Source organism: Elaeis guineensis, chromosome 9 (genome assembly GCF_000442705.2).
Source record: "Elaeis guineensis isolate ETL-2024a chromosome 9, EG11, whole genome shotgun sequence".
Classification (NCBI taxonomy): Eukaryota; Viridiplantae; Streptophyta; class Magnoliopsida; order Arecales; family Arecaceae; genus Elaeis; species Elaeis guineensis.
Window position 1 is genome coordinate 55,371,710 of NC_026001.2, and position 21,047 is coordinate 55,392,756.

At 38.4% G+C, this 21,047-nt stretch overlaps 1 protein-coding gene across 10 annotated transcripts in view; it reads left to right on the forward strand.

The window, feature by feature from the left end:
* LOC105034176 (phosphoglucan, water dikinase, chloroplastic) overlaps positions 1-21,047 on the forward strand; it is a 146,089-nt gene that overhangs the window by 1,226 nt on the left and 123,816 nt on the right. For 9 of the 10 annotated variants that reach the window (XM_073243502.1, XM_073243509.1, XM_073243510.1 and 6 more), the window contains exons 3-4: positions 14,917-15,000; positions 15,182-15,313. In XM_073243502.1, coding sequence (XP_073099603.1) covers positions 14,917-15,000; positions 15,182-15,313 — 216 coding nt within the window. The remainder of the gene's footprint in view (positions 1-14,916; positions 15,001-15,181; positions 15,314-21,047) is intronic. The other variant, XM_073243505.1, reaches the window with a different exon arrangement.

Genomic DNA, 21,047 nt, shown 5'->3' on the forward strand with positions numbered 1-21,047 from the left:
CTGCAGGCTTTATCCAAGTTATCCAGTGAGTCTGCTAATTGCAATCAAAGAATGAATAATTAAAGTGACTAATGCCTCTTATGAATGGCTTTTGGCTTGAGATCAGTCCTTTGTGGGTGGATGCCTCACGCAAAAGGTTTTGATGTAGGGAATCCACCTAAGTCTATGACTAACCACAATCCTTGCTAAACAAGGGAAATGCTTCTCAAAAAATGAAGGAATAAATCCTACGGATTGGAAGACGTCTAGGTAAAATGGGAAGAAAAGGCTTAGTATATAGCAATGGGTTCAGCTCTAAGGCACAGATTTTAGGCCAAAGAGCTAGATAAGGTATTTGACTAGTTGAAGAATTAATACTGAAAGCTCCAGTCTTAACAAAATACTCCAATCTATAGTAATATTAAAAGCTCTGCTATTAAGAAGATAATTCAGTCTATTGTCACATAGACATCTCAAACGACAATATAATAAGCCAAAAATAAAAACAGATGAATAGAAGAAAAAAAGGTTGAGGTGTGTCATGGCAGAGGTGGTCTCAGTCAGGTTTAGATGGTTAATTTACTAGGTACCCCCTTGTCTATCACTGGTTTCAATTCTTTCCTGGTATAACAATCCTTTGCAAAGGAATAAGAGGAACCAAAAGGTATAGCACCTTTGTAATCAATCTACTAACTAACATTGGATAAAATCCTAGAAATCTAAAACAAAGAGAAACAAAAGTCATGTGGCATAAGTGTATAACAAAGAACAGATATCAGTTATAGATAATTCCTATCATTGTTAGAGAGGAGACAGCCAGCCAAAATAGACACATTGGACATTATGCAACAGGAGGCATCAAAATTCTATCGTTAAGAGTACCCAAGTGTCTAGTCAGATCACTTATGCAATAGGATGCTAAAGATGTTATCATGGTGTTGGATAACCAAGTCCCATCAACCAAGATGTCTAACACATGTTTAAGAGCCTTGTTGGAAGGCTTCATTGGTTTTATGCTAGAAGAGCTAGGGACAACTAATTGTTGAAAGAGAGGGACCTACTATTAATTCACCCTTTTCTTCTTTATTTGATACAAGTTTGTATGGTGTGACCCAATGTCTTCTAATAGTTGCATAAAACTGCATGCCTTTGTGTAGTGCTTGAAGCAGAATACAAGGATGAAGTATACTGTAAAGAAACAGAAACTAAGGTGGAATAGAAATGGCTGGATATGCAAGTAAGCCGTAGCAATGAGCTCTTAACTGTTGAAGCCTGTTGTGTAAAAGGATAATTGAAGTGAAAGTTGTTTATGAATTGGCTTCCACATGGGTTGAAAATACATCAATAATAAGCAAGGAAGCTAACCATAATAGTTGTTGGGAAGCTTACATGATCCAGGCATACACAACTAGTGGGCTTTATGACCTTCATTGCTACCAAAGGTCTATCATAAAACAATAACATGTTCTGCCCAGTACACAAAGTACTCTTGATTACAGTGTTTGGCTTTGTGCTAACACTCCCTACCATCACTGATCTAAACACAAAATGCAGCCAAGTAGTCCTGCATCTCTACCTATGTATGCTTGATGATATTTTGCTGAGAGGATATAATTAGCTATGAGAGAATAGCTATCATATGATGGTTTGCTACGTGGACACTATTGTGATCATGGAATGCTGTACCGCCCCATAGCATCCGTATCGTACCATATTGATCTCGTACCGGTACATCATACCGAAGCGTACCGTCATTACCATACCATACCATACCGCATACCAATATTAAACAGAATTTCACCGATATGGGGTCCGATACCGGTACAGCAAACCTTGCTTGTGATACTTTTTTTAATGATCATCCATTGAAGGCTTAAAGTATGTTTCATCAGAGTGTTCTTAAAATCATCAGGAAAGAAGAATCTTCACAACAACCTATCACTATTGATAGTCGAAGTTAAATCTACTCAAAGTAGGAGTAGATTTAGGTGCAGGATAAGAAAGTGCATCTCTTTGAAAGACGATAGAATAGGAAAATGTTGAGAATTCCCTAAAATCTCTCATCAAATTGTAGGATATTTGTATAGTTTCCTATTCTTCCTCTCTTTCTAATAGTGGATATTTGTGTAGTTTTCTATTCTTCCTCTCTTTCCTTATTCACTGTAACCATATTTAATTATCCCTTGTTTGATGGGATTTGATCTTATCCCTTATTTCATGAGATTTTTATGGGATTTGATTGTATCTCTTATTTCATGGGATTTACACGGGATTTGATCTCTTAAGAAGATCATCCTTTTGTATATTTATATGGGATTGATTACCCACTGAAAATGAGAAGTTAATTACATTTTTTCTTATGGTATCAGAGCTCTTTTCATAGGGCCTGTTTTTCCATCGTTGCTTCTTCTTTTTCTATTTGTCTTCGTCACTGAAGTCCACAGCCTTCATCACTGTTGGTCCCATTGCCGTCGACCTTGTCTGTCTTCATTGCAGACATCTTCAGTGTCGACTTCGTCTGCCTTCATTGCAGACGTCTTCATCGTTCCCCACCTTCATTGCAGAAGTCATCGTTGTTTGCAGCTTTTCTCTGTCGGCTGAATCTGATTGCACTCCCATTGTCAGTCAGTCTTTAGGATGACACGAGAAAAAACCTTCTATACCTAATGTCATGTTGGGATTAGAGAAAAAGGATATCCCAATGCATGAGGCTCCCATCATTGTGGGGTCTAGGGAGGTTCAGATATATGCATCCTTACCCCTACATGTGGAGAGACTTTTAGGATTTTGAATTGTGACACCTAGGTCACAATGGAGCAACCTTACTTTTGTGCCAAGGCTTTCCCCCTCTTGTGTTAGATTAGAGAAGAGGAGCCATAATTAGTAAAACATGAAATGTTCATAAGGTGATTGCTTTATAATTTGTATCTTTGTATGCATGCATAAATTACCTATTTTGGAAAGAAATTTTACAAGGATGATTCTTTTTTTAATAATAAATCAAAAGAGTCTATTTTTTAAGGAAAAATACAACTAGCCTCTACTTTTTAATGCAATTGACCAAGGTCCACAAAACTGGTATCGAAAACCATAGCAATTCATTGCCGATTTGGTATGATTAGTGGGGAGTATGAGTCACTATTGGGCGGTTCGATTGCTTTGGACTGGTATGGACTACTTTGGCTCATATATTGAACCAAACTCGGTACCCAACTGCTATGGTGTGGTTGGTACAGGATGGGCGCTGGTTGATATGGCAGATGTTGCAATTGACAGAAGAACCCTAGTCATCACTTAGTAACTCTGTTAGGCACAAAATATTAGATTTCCCACAAAACCATTATAGCAATGAAAATCTTCCTTTCCGCTTGGCATCTCATAGCGATCCTGCCCATTATTGGTGACCTGTCTCCCTTCACTTCCTTCTCACTTTATGACCTGCTAGCCATGCTTCACAAGGCTTGCATGATGGCTGTGACAAAATAGTTGCTGGTGAGTTTGAGACATCATAGGGGAGATGCGTTCTAATACCAAAAGGACTCGATGTATGTATCGGAACCCAATTCAACCTAAAAGCTTTGAGTGTTAAGTTTTGATCCCCATCATCTATATCAATCTTTCTATCTCCCATTAATTATTCCATGCAAGACTAAATCTCACAAGTGAATCTGAATTGAGCTGTTTTAACTCTTGGAGTCAAATCCACTGCTTCCGAACAAGCTCTGCACCTAATCTCTTTTGAGTGCACCATGTGTTCTCATTCTAGTCCAAAAGCCCACTCTCCAAGAGTGCCCTTCACCATATGTTACTGCTCCGAACCCAAGGGTCACCCACTCTCCAAGGACCATGTCTCACTATACTATTACAAGAGTTCACTCTTGCAAGAACCATGCTAGAGCCCATGCTCAAACCTGGCAGCTGGCTTGATTCAGTGCATTTGTCACATCCACTTGATACACAATGTCCACCATGACTCATCTTTATTAGCTATCATGTTGCCGTTCTTCATAAGAGCCATTGTCAATTTTCAAGAGTTGTCTAGGATGGTCACTATTATTTGCTAGGATCAGCGTTTTCGGAACTGTCCCAAACCGACTGGGTCGAGGTATGTCGAACCGTACCGGCAGAGAATCGGGACGGTTCCAACGTGGAAAACAGCACATGTCAGTGCCGGGGAAGAAAAGAGAGAAAAAGAGGAAAAGAGAGGAAGAGAAAGAGAAAGGAAGAAAAAGAGAGAAAGGGATCCGTCGGAGGGTCTCTGGCGGACCGCCGTGGCCGTTTACGCCGCCTGCGGCTCCGCGGTGTGAAGTGAAGCCGACAAACTCAATGCCGGCTTCATTTAAAAAAAAGTTTTCTAAAAGAAAACACGAGAAACAGCTTGCGAGTCACGGCGGCGCACCGGAGGCCCTCCGGCGGATGCCCTTTCCTCTTTTTCTTTCTTCCTCCCTCTCTATCTCTCTTTTTCTCTCTTTCTCTCTTTTTTTTCTCCGGTTTGGCTCCATTTTCCTTCATCGATTTGTCTCGGTTCGGAACGGAACGGAACGGGAGCGTGCCGAACCGTACTGCCGGCCGGCCGGTACGGCCGTTGGTACCGGTTCCGCAAACTTTGGCTAGGATTACAATGAATTCTAATACTAGAAGGACTTGATATACATGTTGGAACCCAATTCAACCTGGAAGCTTAACCTATTAAGTTTTGTGCTCAATCATCTATATTAATCCTCCACCTCCCACAAACTATTCCAGATATAGAGTCATGGTAAAGCCACCACCGATCTCCATGGTTTGCTCTGGTGTGCCTCTCCTTCATCTGTGTATCTCTTCTTTTATAAAGATGAAGATGATAAAACACCTTGCTACCAAAAATCATATCTTGGGCTGATTACAAGAAAACCATGCACTTGATCATAGTTGGAGACGATTGCCTTGATCTCTTCCAAATAGATGCAGATGAACAAGATGCTAACTTATCTATAATATACATTTTTAATGTGAGATTTTGCCGGATGATGTTTTGCCAATATAGGAGTTTGTCTTTGTTTTTCTTTCTGGAATTTATACAGTCTCTCTGTGCAGCTTTTTTGATAAGTTAGGCAATGATCAATTTAGACCATGGTTATATACTCCAGGGGGTATGGGCCCATGAAATGTTAAAAGATAAAACCTACATCAAGTCCGTAGTATACGTAGTATCCATATTTTCTCTCTCTTAAGATGTTATGTATTGTGGGGCTTTCTTGTATCTGTACTCAATCAAATGCTCCTCGCTCAACAAAAGGGTGCTATTTGACATCAAATCTGGGAAATAGTATGAGGCCTCCAATTCTCCAAGCTTTAGAGGCCTACTTACTGTCATAGTGCAAGATGTCATGTTGCAATCCAGGTTGAACTAAACATCCTCAATGACTCTTATTTGCATCCTACCTTCTAACAGCACAAGAGCAAAGAGTTTTAATATGCAACTACTCTCTTAGGCATTTTATTAATCAAATTTGCTTCAATCTCAAAAGGTGTATGGTTAGCACCAAAATTCAATCTCAAAAGGTGAATGGCTTATGACCTTCAACGATACATAATCATTAATCAACCATCTGATCGGACAAAAATTTTTTTGTGTGTGATCCTATAGGTTCTATTATGCCTGAAAGTGAGATATATTGTGATCTCCATCACAATATCATCGAAACTCCTTTTAATGGATTGGAACAATTCCAACTCTGTCCTTCGAGGGTCATCGATCATTAATATGATGCTCGATGAGTTCTATAATCCACCAGTGACATCTAATAGTATGTAGTGACAATCCAGCAGAATGAAAGTATGAACTTCTAAGTGCAGTTATCATGTGATTTAGTCCTATTGTAAGTCTCGACTTGATGGAGGTCATAGAGAACTCGTCAAATTCCATCGTCAGTCATATGTCAGATTGACTCGACTCGAGTTCATTTCTTAATCCCGTAGAAATTTTTTTTCAATATTCACACTTGCTTCGGTCGAAGATTTTTTGAGTTCAGTCTTGCGAATTGCATATGACTTCTTTTTCTACCAAAGTCGATAGATTCCATCTAGATGCATCCTATTCCTAACAGCGAATCTGAATCTATCGAAGCCAACATACACAGCAAAGACCTAAATGGTTGGAATCAAGGGAACATGCAGTCAAACTTAGTAGCCTCACAGCGAATAGTCGATGTACTGCAGGTCAAAGGATCACTCACACCACTGCAGTTCGAGAAAATCACTGATGAGTGAGTAGACATCCAAGTGGTTTCTTGTATTGGTCATGCTCAGTGCAAGTTCTCTAACAACCACCTGCACTCTTACCTTAGGATTCCCACACTGCAGACTCAAGACTCATCTATCCGAAAGGAAGGTGATCTGTGCATCGATCTCAAATAGATTGAGTACTATCCTCCACGATGATTTTTCAATCGAGAGTATTTAGAAACTAACCACGAATAATGTATGTCTCAAATTCTTAACATCTTGAGAATATATAAAATCTTCTTTGTTAATTTTTAGAACAAATCATGGATACATAAATATGATTGGAATAAAATTATCTTTTATTAATAACACAAGTTTTACAAGTACAAAAATAGATCATGGAATTGTCAGCCAATAATTGGCTTTTAGGGCACTTATCTAACAAACTCCTACTTGATCTAAAGTCGATTGGCCATATAGCTAGGATCCATCTTCTCAAGGTGAGCTTTGGTCTTCTGCTAGTTGAGAAGCTTGGTCAGCAGATCCGCTACGTTCTGCGTGATGTCGACTCTTTGTACTTTGACAAACTTTTCGAGGTATTTGCGTATGATGTGAAATCGTCGCTTTATATGCTTGGACTTCTGATGAGATCTGGGCTCCTTAGCAAGGGCTATGGCGTCGTTATTATCGCAGTGCAGTGCAATGGCATTTGATGGCATCACACTCAACTTCGCAACGAACGTTTTGAACCAGAATGCTTCCTTAGCAGCTTCAGAGACGGTGATGTACTTGGCTTTCATGGTCGAATCTGCAATAATCGGCTGCTTGGAACTCTTCCAACTAACTGATCCTCTATTACACAGAAACATATATCCCGATATAGATCTTCTAACATTGACATCAGACACGAGGTCTGAATCGATGTATTCCTTCACTTTCAGCTCCAATCCTCTACCAAAGATCAAAAACAAATTCTTAGTCCTTCTCAAGTACATAAGGATGTTTTTTTACAGTAATCCAATGCTCTTCATCTGGATTCGCTTGATATCTGCTCGTGATACTCACAGTAAGGGCTATATTAGGTCGTGTACACAGCATGGCATACATAAGGCTCCTTATTGTTGAAGTATTAAGGATCTTGCTCATACGTTGGATCTTCTCAGGTGTGTCAGGATATATCTTCTTGAAGAGATGGATGCAATGCCTAAGGAGCAAGAGATTCCTCTTGGAGTTTTCGATGCTGAACCCTTTCAGTACCTCCTCTATGTACATACGCTGCAAGAGTCCTATTATTCTTTTAGATCTATCCCTATAGATCTTTATATCAAGAATGCAGGAAGCTTCTCTTAAGTCTTTCATGGCAAACTCCTTTGACAATCATACTTTGATTGATGTTAGCATGTATCATTTCTTATTAGGAGGATGTCATCCATGTACAATACGAGAAATGTGACAGCACTCCCACTGATCTTTTTGTACACATACGGCTCCTCATTTTTGATGAAATCAAACATTTGGGTCACATCATTAAAATAAGTGTACCAACTCCGAGATGCTTGTTTGAGTCCATATATGAACTTTTGCAGCTTGCAGACCTTGTGATCACTATCACTAGATGTGAAACCCATAGGCTGCTCCATATAGATATCTTCCTCAAGATATCTATTTAGGAAGGCATTTTTTACATCATCTGTCAGATTTCATAGTCATGAAAAATCGCAACCGCAAGTAGAGTCCAAATGAATTTCAGTATGGTCACGGATGAAAAGATTTTCTGATAGTCAATGCTTTCAAGTTGACTATAACCTTTCGCAACCAGCCTTGCCTTATAGGTCTCTACCTGACCATCCGATTCAATTTTCTTTTTATAGATCCAGTTACATCCAATTGATACAATACCTCCAGGTGGATCTACTAAGGTCTAAATCTGGTTGGAATACATGGAGTCAATTTCTGACTTCATCGCTTCCTTCTATTTCTCGGAGTCTACATCTAACATCGTCTTATCGTAAGTCTTGAGATCATTCCTAATGTCCCTATCTTCCATAAGGAACGCTTCCTCTAGATCTTCTGTAAGAATATCTAAGTACATTTCAGAAGGACGGGAGACCTTACTTGATCTACGAGGTGGAGGAGGTACCACATTTACTGGCTCATTACTGGATTCAGATTCTTGGACTCAATGCTCTTCAGAGACCTCTTCGAGCTCAATTTTCCTTCCACTGCCTTCATCTTGGATGAACTCTTTTTTCAAGAAGACGGCATGACGGCTCACAATCACATTGTGATTATTAGGAAGATAGAAATGGTATCCCGTGGATTCTTTAAGATATCCTATAAAATGAGCCCTAAATAATCTAGCCTCTAACTTGTCCGTCTGATGTCGCTTGACATAAGTCGGACATCCCCAAATCTTGAGATAATCAAAAGTTGGCTTCTTACCATACCATAACTCAGATAGTATGGTAAGAACGGATTTAGAGGGAATCCGATTCAAAAGATGAATAGTAAAAAGCAACGCATGTCTCTAGAGAAAGACAGGATGATCTATGAAGCTTATCATGGATCGGATCATATCTAATAGAATCTGATTTCTTCTTTCGGATATCTTATTGAGTTGAGGCATCCTTGGAGGTGTACATTGAGATTATGCCATTATCTTTGAGATATGTTTGGAATTTTTTATTAAGGTATTCTTCTCTTCAATCTAATCGAAGAATCTTGATGGATTTTCTGATTTGCTTCTCTACTTTATGTCTAAATTTTTTAAATTTTTTAAAGGTTTTAGATTTATGGTGCATCAAATATACAAATCATAGTGTGAATAATCATCGGTAAAGGTTATGAAGTAGACATAGCCACTCTTGGACTGTACATCGAATGGACTGCATATGTCAGTATGCATCAGGGCTAATATCTCAGTGGCCCTTTCTCCTTATCCTACAAAGGGCAGTTTAGCCATTTTTCTTTGAAGACAGGACTCAAATCGGATAAAACTTGAAAGTCAATGGTCCGAGAAGGCCATCTTTCTCCAGTTTGTTGAGTCTGTCCTCTCCTATATGGCTTAGCCTAAGAGGCCACAGATATTTTTGGTTAATCCTATCTCAAGTCTCTTAGACCCTACGGCATTCATAGTTTGTTCATTAATATTAATACTCGCATCCATATGCAAATGATAAAGACTGTCAATCAAGAAAGCACGTGCAACAACTTTATTGTCAAAATAAACTGTACACATATTTTTATTGAAATGAAAACTGTAGTTATCCTGTACCAGCACAGATATAGAAATCAGATTTTTACTAGCTATAGGTACAAAATAGTAGTCTTCATATTAAATTAATTTCTAATGGTAGTCGTAGAGGATAGGTCCCGACGGCCACAGTAGCAACTCTTGCTCCATTGCCGATCCAGAGAGTGATCTCGTTTTTTCTCAACCCTCTAACTTCTTTTAGATCTTGTATAAAAGTGCATAAGTGAGCACTTGAACCAAAATTTAGAACCCAATTAGAAGAAGAGGAAATCGTTAGATTAGTTTTAATTACGAGCAAATTAGACGTATCTTCAGAAGGTCCGTCCTTCTTCCTATTCTTCACAATCGTCAGGTAGGCCGGATAGGTCCTCCAATGGCCTTTGACATTGTAGTGAAAATATTTTCTCTTGTCACCGGCCTTATTTGAAACCTCCTTTTTGGGCTTGTTCTCATTCTTCTGCTTCGTCGTAGACTTCTTCTTTTTCTTCCAAATAGACTCTCTTGGAGGAAGTCTGCTCCACAGTTAGAACTGTACCCTTTGAATATTTCAAGGTGCCCTCGGCTGTTACCAACATGTTTAGTAATTCGTACAAAGTGCTCTCAATCTTATTAATGTGGATGTTTATGATGAACTGTCCAAATGAATCAAGAAGAGACTGAAGGATCAAATCCACTTTTAATTCCTTGTCCATTATCATATTGAGCTTCTGAAGCTCTTTGATATCCTTGATCATAGTCAAACAATGATCATTGATGGACTATCCATCACGCATCTTCATTTTGAAAAGTTTACGAGAGACTTCAAAATGAGCCGTGCGACTCTGTTCACCGTACAACTCTTGTAGGTGAGTCAGCATATCCTTGGCGGTCCTCATGTCTTCATGCTGACGCTGAAGAACATTGGACATGGAGGCAAGAATATAGCACTTCGCCCTATTGTCTTCATCCATCTACTTCTCAAGTGTGGCTCGTTTATCAGAGGATGAACCAATTGGCAATACAGGCACATCCTGGTCTAGGACATGGGTTAATTTTTCGAAACTGAGTACGATTCTCAAGTTTCTGGGCTAGTCTTTATAGTTTGTTCTGATCAACCTATTTGTATCAAGGATATGGGCTAAAGAGTTTGAACTCGACATGATTATCTACAAAGAGAACAGTTTTTAATTAGATATTTGTACTTGTTAAATATTTGTTCTAGAGACTTTCAAAAACAAACAAAGCTCCCATTATTTCCTTGAATTCTTCACTCATTGGGTGGAGAAACGAAAACCTATACACGATTGATTTTTAGTGGATATTGCGGTCTCACTGATCCATACACACCTCACCTAACAATTATTATGGTGAGCACAGATCAATGAGTGGATAATATCTTGTTTATTGCTTCATTAAGTAAGATGCAGCGGATTTGGTCTCTAAGTTTTGTGGCCTCACCTAACAGTTATTGACATATTTCTTAGTTAAGTCAGACCCATCGTTCACCAGCGGATGCAAAGTCATCATTGGGTCCTTTACCTAATAGTTATTGAGCCCAACCCATCTTTGTCCTAGAGCATCTAATACCAATAGAGTGGTTATACCTTTCCGATGCAATTGAATAACTGTAACCAGTCGAGAACGATCAATGTCAGGAAGGCATTCGCATCTCTACAATGGTGGAAGATCGCTAGACTTAATATTTAGTGACAAGATTTAGGTTCAGATCTCTTTTAAGTCAGTACATCTGATGTCTGACTGACCAAGTTCAGGTCAGCATAGTCTCATGTCTGACTAATCTAGTCGGCATGGATGAACTCGAGTCAACAAGTAACTTAATACAAAACGTAATCTCTCAAAATGGCCAAATAAGTTAAGATGAGTGGGGGTCCCTTTGTTGTTTTTCTTAGACACCAACGAATTGGTCAGGTCAGATAATGGAACCAATTAAATAATCATCATCAAGTACTTGCTTTAGACACCAAATTGATCGATTAGAATCGATCAGATTAGTCTATTGACTCGGGTTCGAACCACTGAGCCAAATTCGATCTTGAGTCGATCAATTCACATCAAAATGTGAATCAATGCGACCAACTACAACTAAACTCGACTTTTGAGCTCCTTTGATCTAATCCTAACCAACCATTGATTAGGTTCAATCAACTACTCAAAATCGACAATGGGTTCTAATATGATCTAATTAATTGATTCTAATTGTAGTTTGATCACTAGACCTAATTTGTTCAGCCCATATCCACATGCAATAACATAAAATTCAGATTGTAGAAATATTTTTAGATTATATTTCATTGCATGCATTAGTGGCTTATGATCATGAAACTTTTCTAGATCTAAACCTAAAGTCATATATCTTATATATGCAGTTTTAGATCTAAATATCAAAATATATATCATATACATAATTTTCAGATCTAAAACTAAAATTACACATATCTGATACGTGCAAAATCAGATCTAAAATAATAATTAAAATATTTTAAAAATATTTTTCAAAAATCGGTTCACATCAAACTAGGACCATCTTTTCAATATAGGGGGTAAACCCTATATCAGGATAATCTTATACCAGTCCGATGCGAACTTTTAATCATTCTAATTTCAGATCTAATATGAATAAAGATATATCATATACATCTGTTTTCAGATCTAAAAGGTTGATTTATATGTTTCGAAAACAGTTTTCAAAACCAACCAATCTTGTGTTAGGATAATTTTTACAATATAGGGGTTTAATCCTATATCAGGACAACCTTATATTAGCACAAGATCGATATTAAACTACTCAAACTTTCAGATTTAAATTAAAAATCAGATCATGCATGTCAAGAAAATCTGGCTTTGATACCATTGTTAGAAAATCGGTAGGGTTGCATACATAGATTTCAAAACCGATTTTGAAACGGTGGAAGTGTTCTAAGTTGAACTCTTTAACCCCACATGCAATAGATCAGATCTAAAACTACCCGTGCCCAGATCTAAGACATGCATATAATTTAAAAATAAAAATAAAATATTGAGATCGGATCTCAATACCTTACGTGGATCGAACTATACTGCAGTCGATGATCGTGGATCTAAATGGTTTTTTTAGCTGCGCACATGTCCGGCCTCTATAAATATTCACACGAGGACTCGTTTCGATCAGAGGCGAGATGATCTTTTTGGGGTGCTAGCTCCCTTGCAAAAATCTCCTCTTTGATGTCTGATCTGGCTTTCTCTCATATCCCACAGATTCTCTTGAGAACTAAGAAAAATGGGAAGGAAGAAGAGGAAGGAGGCTCAGGTTTTGAGCAGAATTTTTTTCTTTCAATTTTTCTCATACTTGGACGTCCAACTGTTGGACCTCTTTTATAGAGATGTCGGAATTAGGGTTAGGAGGAGGTGCCACCTTTTCTTGCACGCCAAACAAGTGGGATGTCCAACAACTTGTCGCCCAGAAACATGGAGCGGCGTGAGAAAGAAATCAGATATGATTTTTTCTTATGCTACTCCTTTCTTAACACAAAAAGATAGGGTTGGCGCCACCAAGCTTTCCCATTGACCCTTGATTAATTCCTTTCTTATCCAAAACTATATTTGAATCAAATTCAAATAAGGAAAGAGATAAGGATGTGAGTCATCATGAGTCACCGCCCACCCTCTTGTGCCCTCTCTCTTTCACACAAAAACATTCACGCCAAAACCCTTTTTAGTGTGTATTACTTCTCATGGAAGTTAGGGCGTGTGCAAGGAGAGAGAGTCCCAGGGAGTTGGGATTCTAGGGTTTCTTATTTAGTCTCAATCCAAATCTGATTTGGTTTGACCCAAGGGTAGGAAGGAACCTAATTAAATTAGGAACCCAATCTCCTCTATTAAAATCCTAATCTAATTATGAATTAATTGTATCCAAGTCTTGATCAAATTAAGAATTAGTCTCCTTCGTAATCAGGCTTGATGCAATCAAATTCAATCCAAGTTAAACTGAATTTAATTCAATTAGATTGGATTCGAGCCTCATTGCTCAATCAAATTGAGTGAATTAGCAATCCAATTGCTAATTAATCCTACTATAATTCACAACACTTAGTGAATTATATAATTGCAACTTTTGCTAAGGATTAATTATCAATCACAGTAACGATTATACCTTTTAACGATTCACAATCGTTAATCAACCATCTGATCAGACAAGAATCTTTTTTTGTGTATGACCTCATAGGTTCTATTATGTCTGGTAGTGAGATATATTGTGATTTCCATCATAATATCATCGAAACTCCTTTTGATGGATTGGAACAATTTCAACTCTGCCCTTCGAGGGTCATTGATCATCAATATGATGCTTGATGAGTCCCACAATCCACCAGTGACACCTAGTAGTATGTAGTGATAATCTAGCAGAATGAAGTATGAACTCTTAGGTGCACTTACTGTGTGATTCAGTCTTTTTATCGTGAGTCCCGACTTGATGGAGGTCATGGAGAACTCGTCAAACCTCATCGTCAGTCATATGCTAGATTGGCTTGACTCGAGTTCACTTGTGAATCTCGTGAAAACTTTTTTCTAGTATTCATACTTACCTCGGTCGAAGACTTTTTGAACTCAGTCTTACGAATCGCATTGGACTTCTCCTTTTCTACCAAAGTTGATAGATTCCATCTAGGTGCATCCTACTCCTAACAGTGAATCTGAATCTATCGAAGCCATCATACACATCAAGGATCCAAATGGCTAGGGACTAAGGGAACGTACAGTCAAACTTAGTAGCCTCATTGCGAATAATCGATGCACTGTAGGTCAAAGGATCACTCACACCAATGTAGCATTGAAAAGACCACTGACGAGTTAGTAGACATCTAAGTGATTTCTCGTGTTGGTCACGCTCAGTACAAATTGTTATCTAACAACCACCTGCACTCTCATCCTAGTGTCCCCATACTGCAGACTCGAGACTCATCTGTTCGGAAGGGAGATGATCCGTGCATCGATTTTAAATGGATTGATCACTGTCTTCCGTGATGATCCTTCGATCGGGAGCATTTAGAAACTAACCACTAATAATGTATATTTCAAATTCTCAACACCTTGAGAATATATAAAATCATATTTGTTAATTTCTAGGATAAATCATGGATACAAACATGATTAGAATAAAATTGCCCTTTATTAATAATAAAAGTTTTACTAGTACAAAAATAGATTTTGGAATTACATAATGCGTCAGCTAACAATTGGCTTCTAGGGCACTCATCTAATAGTGTATATATTAGAACAATCGAAATCTTCGTAGTAACGATTCTTTGCTTTATTTGTTACTAATTAGGCATAAAGTTTAGGAGTTCACCAAAGTGGTTCTTTTATGATCCCTATTGAACTTTATCTTCTTTGGTTAGATGTTAATTACCTTGTATGTTGGGATAAGGTTTCTCAGCGTGGTTTCTTTTTAATATTGTATAGTTATATATTGATCATTTGGCCTTCTTGTAATGATGCAGCTGGAGGTTGTGCGTGAACTACTGATGGAAAATATTAAAGGAGACTGCCTAGAAGCCCTCATATATTTTGCTATATACCTGAAGGTCTTCCCGAAAGCTACGCTCAATAAAAGTTGAATGATTGTTTTATTATCTATGAGCAGCTATTAGTACTGTATAAGTGAGACTCTGTTGTTAATTTGAGTTTAGTTGTCAGGTTGTCATCTTTCTTTGATGGAATTCATTAGGTAATTTGACTGCTTTATGTTTTCATTTATTTTTTCAGTGGATCAACATGGGTCAGATACCCTGCTTTGAAGATGGAGGTCATCACCGGCCAAACAGACATGCTGAAATTTCTAGGCTCATATTTTGTGAGCTTGAGCGGATATACTATGGGAAAAATACGTCACCTCAGGTGGTTTATCTTTGCACTTTTCAAGAAATAGCTAACTTATTGTGTTACATTTGCTGCATTTCTGCTTCTCAAAGATTTACCTTTGAGAATGTTCTGTTCTGAAATTTCATAGAAAAAGTTATAATATTTCTTTAACGGCTGTCATTATATTCATAAAAACATCCCTTACATTCTTAGTAGTTCTTTCATTCTAATGCAGTGATTCTCTTCATTTTTCTGTGAATAAATAAATCACCTTTTCTAGTATTGTTAGCCATTTAGATATGTACTAGTTCACAAATGCTTATAAACAAGATTTGCTATACAGATCCGTACCACTTAGTATTGGGCATATGCTATACCAATAAGGTACCTATATGATACAAGCCTACAAGGGCTTGATATGATGTTATATGGACCAAGATTCGTTGAACCGGTAGCAGGGTGCATACCGGCTGGTGACTAGTTTGGCACGATATGGTTCCGTGGTGTATTGAAATAGGGAGGCAAGAGAGAGAGGGGGAGAGAGGAAGAGGAAGAGAGAGAGAGAGAGGAAGAGAGAATGGGGGGAGAGAGAGTCTAAGGATTCACCTGCTCGACGAGGAGCTCCAAGAGCTCTAGTTGGGGGGAGAGGGGGACTCACCTACTTGAGTGATCGAGGGCTTTGAAGAGGGTTTTGAATAGGGGAATCAGTGATTAGTGCTTTTGAATAGGGAGGGCTTCAAATCGAGAGGGGAAGAGAGAAGGAGAGAGGGGGGAGAGAGAAAGGGAGAGGGGGACTCTCCCTGAGCAACTGGGGAGGGTTTAAAATAGCATAATCACTATTAGGGCTTCAAACAGGAGGGTTTCAATGGCTACCTCAGATATATCAAACCAAAGCATTGAACCATGCAAGTAACTATCCGGTCTAGTTTGATACACCTTGAACTGGCCGGTTTTGCAGTCCTATTGACATATGGTACACTTGCCGTCTCATCTTTTGTAGTGTATCATGTGCTTGTACAAGGGTGTACTATGCACCAACTCGTACCATACCGATAAGGTGCCGATATGGTGCCCAGTACCTGTATAACAATCCTTGCTGATAAATATTAATTATTTTAGTTATAATTGTGATGTATATTTATATTTATCTTTATACATGTATATGAATATATGTTTGTATTGGAATTCTGGGTTTGGTGCATGCATGTGTTTCAAAATTTTTATTTTCTAAACACCGCAGCGGAGAATAAGATTAAAATACTTTTAATCTGAATTTTGCATGCATAAAAATATAAAACCACGTGGATCTATTTCATATGTTGAAATTGATATATGCTGAAATTCAGATTGTGATCAAATCACATATCTGTTTCACAATCCCTTTCTTTAAAATTGGATCTGGAAGAGACGAGGCTCTCTGTTAGCCGCATAAATGTTTGGTCTCTATGAGTATTCACTCGGAATCAGTCTGAAATAGTCATCTATAATCTGTATTTTGATTCTCCAAAATTCAGCCTGCTGAATCTGAACGAAGCCTGGATCGTGATCAACACTTGATCTTTCTCTTTAATCTTCTTTTTCTCTTCTCTAGAGTTTCTTCTTGCTATGTGTTGCTACCAGATGCTAGAAACCAGCAAGGAAGAGGCATCCAAACTCCTCTGGGCGTGAAACTCCTTGGGATGCGCGTCCCAAGGAAGGGATGTATAGAACACCCAAGAGAAGAGAAAGGGAGAGGAAGAGAGGGCGTTGGGAGAGCCTTTGAGTGTGAGGGGCTGCTGGTTTTGATGTTCTAGGGACCTTAGGGGAGGTCCCTTTAAATAGGCATAAGGATTGAATTCTATTCAATCTCATAATACAAGTCCTAATTGCATTAGGATTTCTATTAATTTAAGTTATTGAACTTACATTAGGAAGCCCATTAGGCGCCAACTATTGGAGCCCTTGCACTCATAATTAGACACTCTCTTTTGCACCCAAGAAACACCCCATATGAAAATCAAAGGTCTTCTAATTAATAGACATGCCCAAATTGATCAAATCAAAGTGGTGCCCCATAATAACTATCAAGGAGATTCATAAGGGACTTGCACCCTCAATTTATATGATCCATAACCTTAGGCACCTAACAATTGGAGTCTCATGAATCTTATTCATATAGATTATTAGCAGGTAATTAAGTTAGAATTATCTTATCAAATAAGTAATCTCAACGAAAAGAGGAATTGGGTTTAACTATGTGCTAGCAAGGTTACCATGAATCCAATGGATTTCTCTAAACCCAATTGACACTTTATAAGCTCAATTTCTTATTCCAGATCTAATTCTTTTGTTGTGTGATCCCATAGGTTTAATTCTATCTGGTAGTGAGATATACAATGATCTCTATCATTATATCATTGAAACTCTTTTCAATGGGTCGGAATAATTCCACTTTAACTCAATAAAGATTATCGATCCGGAATAATCCCAGTGAGCTCTCACAATCTACCAGTGACACCTAGCAGTATGTAGTGGCAACCCAGTAGAACTAAAATAAACCTCTAGATGTAGTTAATGTGTGATTTAGTCCCTCTATCATCAGTCCCGACTAGATGGCAGGTCATGGATAAATCGTCAAACCTCAACATCAGTCATATGATAGATTAATTAGCTCAAGTCCAGTTGTGATTTCTATGGAAACTCTTTTCCATCAATCACACTGCTATGGCCACAGACTCTTGGACTTAGCTTCTCAAATTCCATAGGACTACTCTCTATCAAGATCAATAGATTCTATTTTGATGCGCACCCCACTCCTACAATGGATCAATTGTCGCCAACATCCACTACAAGGGCTCATTGAGATCCATATTTATGTGTCAATCAAACTCCAGCAGCCTCATTGCGAGTAGCAGTACCATCTCAAGTTAAAGGACCAGTCACACAACTACAGCATCGAGACAATCATTGACGATTGAATAAAAATTCAAGTGATCTCTCGTATGGTCACGCTAAGTGCCAGTTGTTCTCTAACAACCATTCGTACTTGTCGTCCTGTGTCTCTACACAGTAAATTAGAGATCCATCTATCTCGAAAGAAGCGATTTGTGTGCCAGTCTATCTAGATCCGTCATCGTCCTTATGATGATCCTATGATTGGGAGCCTTTAGGAATTAAATACATGTCTCTAATTCTCAACAGTTTGAGAATATGTATCAAAACTAATTCTATGGACGATTCAAGGACACATTACACTTGAATGAAAAAGAACTTGTCCCTTTTATTGATCATATCAATATATTAAGTATAAATTTGTACTCTAGATATATTACAATATGTCAGCCATATTGGTTTCTAGGACATACATCTAACAATCTCCCACTTGGACTAAAATCAATTGGCCATAAATTTGTCTTATCTTTACAAGGTAGATTTTCATTTTTTGTTGGCTCAATTGCTTAGTCAGTGGGTCTGCCACGTTATCTGCGGAGTCTACTCTTCGTATCTCGACATGAGGTAGTCGCGTACACTGCTGCTCTATGTGTTTGGACTTCTGGTGAGACTTTGGGCTCCTTAGCAAGAGCTATAGTGTCATTATCTTTGCAGTACTGTGTCATTGCATGACATCCAGTTTTACAACTAATATTAGAGCCAGAATTATCCTACACATCTACAGCATATTCAGCCTCTATTGATCATATATTTAGAACCCTTCTAATATATCGAACAAGAATACACCCTCAACTCACAACTTAGAATCACCTCCAAAAATCAAGAACAGATCCTTAGTCCTTAGGTACATAAGGATGTTCTTCACAGCTATTCAGTGCTCCTCATCTGAATTCGACTGATACCTGCTCGTGACACTCACAGCAAGGGCAATATCAGGTCGAGTACATAGCATGTCATACATGAGGCTTCCTATTGCCGAAGCATAAGGATTCCTACTAATGCGCTGAATCTCCTCAGATGTGGTCGGACACATCGTCTTGGAGAGATGAATACCATGCTTAAGAGGTAAAAAACCTCTCTTAGAGTTTTTCATGTTGAACCTCTTCAGCACCTCTATGTACAGCTTTTGTGACAGGCCAAGCATCCGTTTAGATCTATCCTTATAGACCTTTATTCCAAGAATATATGATGCTTTTCTTAGGTTTTTCATAGAGAATTCTTTGGACAACCATCTTTTGACCGTGGTCAGCATGGGAATATCATTTCCAATGAGGAGAATATCATCCATGTACAGTATGAGAAAGGTAACTGCACTCACTGATTCTTTTGTATATACAAGATTCCTTTTCGTTTTTGATGAAATCAAACGATTTGATTGCCTCATCAAAATGATGGTTCCAACTCTGAGAAGCCTGCTTTAATTCGTATATAGACTTTTGCAGCTTGCAGACTCTGTGATCACCATCATCCGATGTGAAACCCATAGACTGCTCTATATTAGATATCTTCCTCAAGATATCCATTCAGGAAGGTAGTTTTCACATCCATCTAGTAAGCTGCAACAGCAAGCAAAGTGCGGATGGATTTTAGTATGGTTATGGGTGAAAAAATTTTCTGATAGTCAATGCCTTCGCGCTAACTATAATCTTGAGCCACAAGCCTAGCTTTATAGGTCTCTACCTTACCATCAGCACCTATGTTCCTTTTGTAGATTTATTTACATCTAATAGGTACAATACTTTCAGGTGGATCCACTAAAGTCCAGACTTGGTTCGAGTGTATCGAATCAATTTCTGACTTCATAGCATCTAACCATTTTTCAAAATTGATGTCAGACATCGCCTTGTCAAAGGTATTGGGATCATCACCATGATTCCTATCTCCTATAAGGAATATTTCTTTTACTTCCTCCGTAAGCATACTCATGTACCTTTCAGGAAATCGAAAGATCCTATTAGATCTACGAGGTGGCAGAGGAACATCAACTAGTGGCTCATGGACTATAGGTTCCTGAGGATCTATAGCTCTATACTCTTCAAAGACCTTCTCTTCGAGTTTCACTAACCTCCCACTACCGCTATCCTGGATAAACTGTTTTTTCACGAACATGGTATTTCGACTCACAATCACATTGCGGTCTTGTAAAAAGTAGAAGTACTATCCCATGGATTCTTTTGGGTATTCTATAAAGCGAGCTATAATAGATCTATCCTCCAACTTTTCCATCATCTGTCTCTTGACATAGGCTGGACGTCCCTAAGTCTTAAGATAATCCAGACTCGGCTTCTTACCGAACTATATCTCATACGGTGTGGTAGGAATGGACTTTGAAGGAACCCTATTTAACAAGTGAATGACAGTTAATAAGACATGTCCCCAAAGAAATAAGGATAGATCAATGAAGCTCATCATAGATCTGACCATATCCAATAGGGTTCTGTTCATCCTTTTGGATACCCCATTGAGCTGAGGTGTTTCAGAAGGGGTTCACTGAGAGACTATGTCGTTGTCTTTAAGATATTCCAAAAATTTTCGACTAAGGTATTCACCTCCTCGATCAGATCGAAGAACTTTAACGGATTTGTCTGTCTGTTTTTTCTACTTTATGCCTGAATTCTTTGAACTTTTCAAAGGCCTCAGACTTGTGTTTCATAAGATACACATATCCATACCTAGTCAGGTCATTGGTAAAGATAATGAAGTAGCTGTAACCACCCTTGGTCTGCACATCAAATGGCCACACACATCGGTGTGTACCAGGACAAGTAACCTGTGGCCCTTTCCCCATGTCCTACAAATGGTAACTTAGTCATTTTTCCTCGAAGGCAGGATTCGCAAG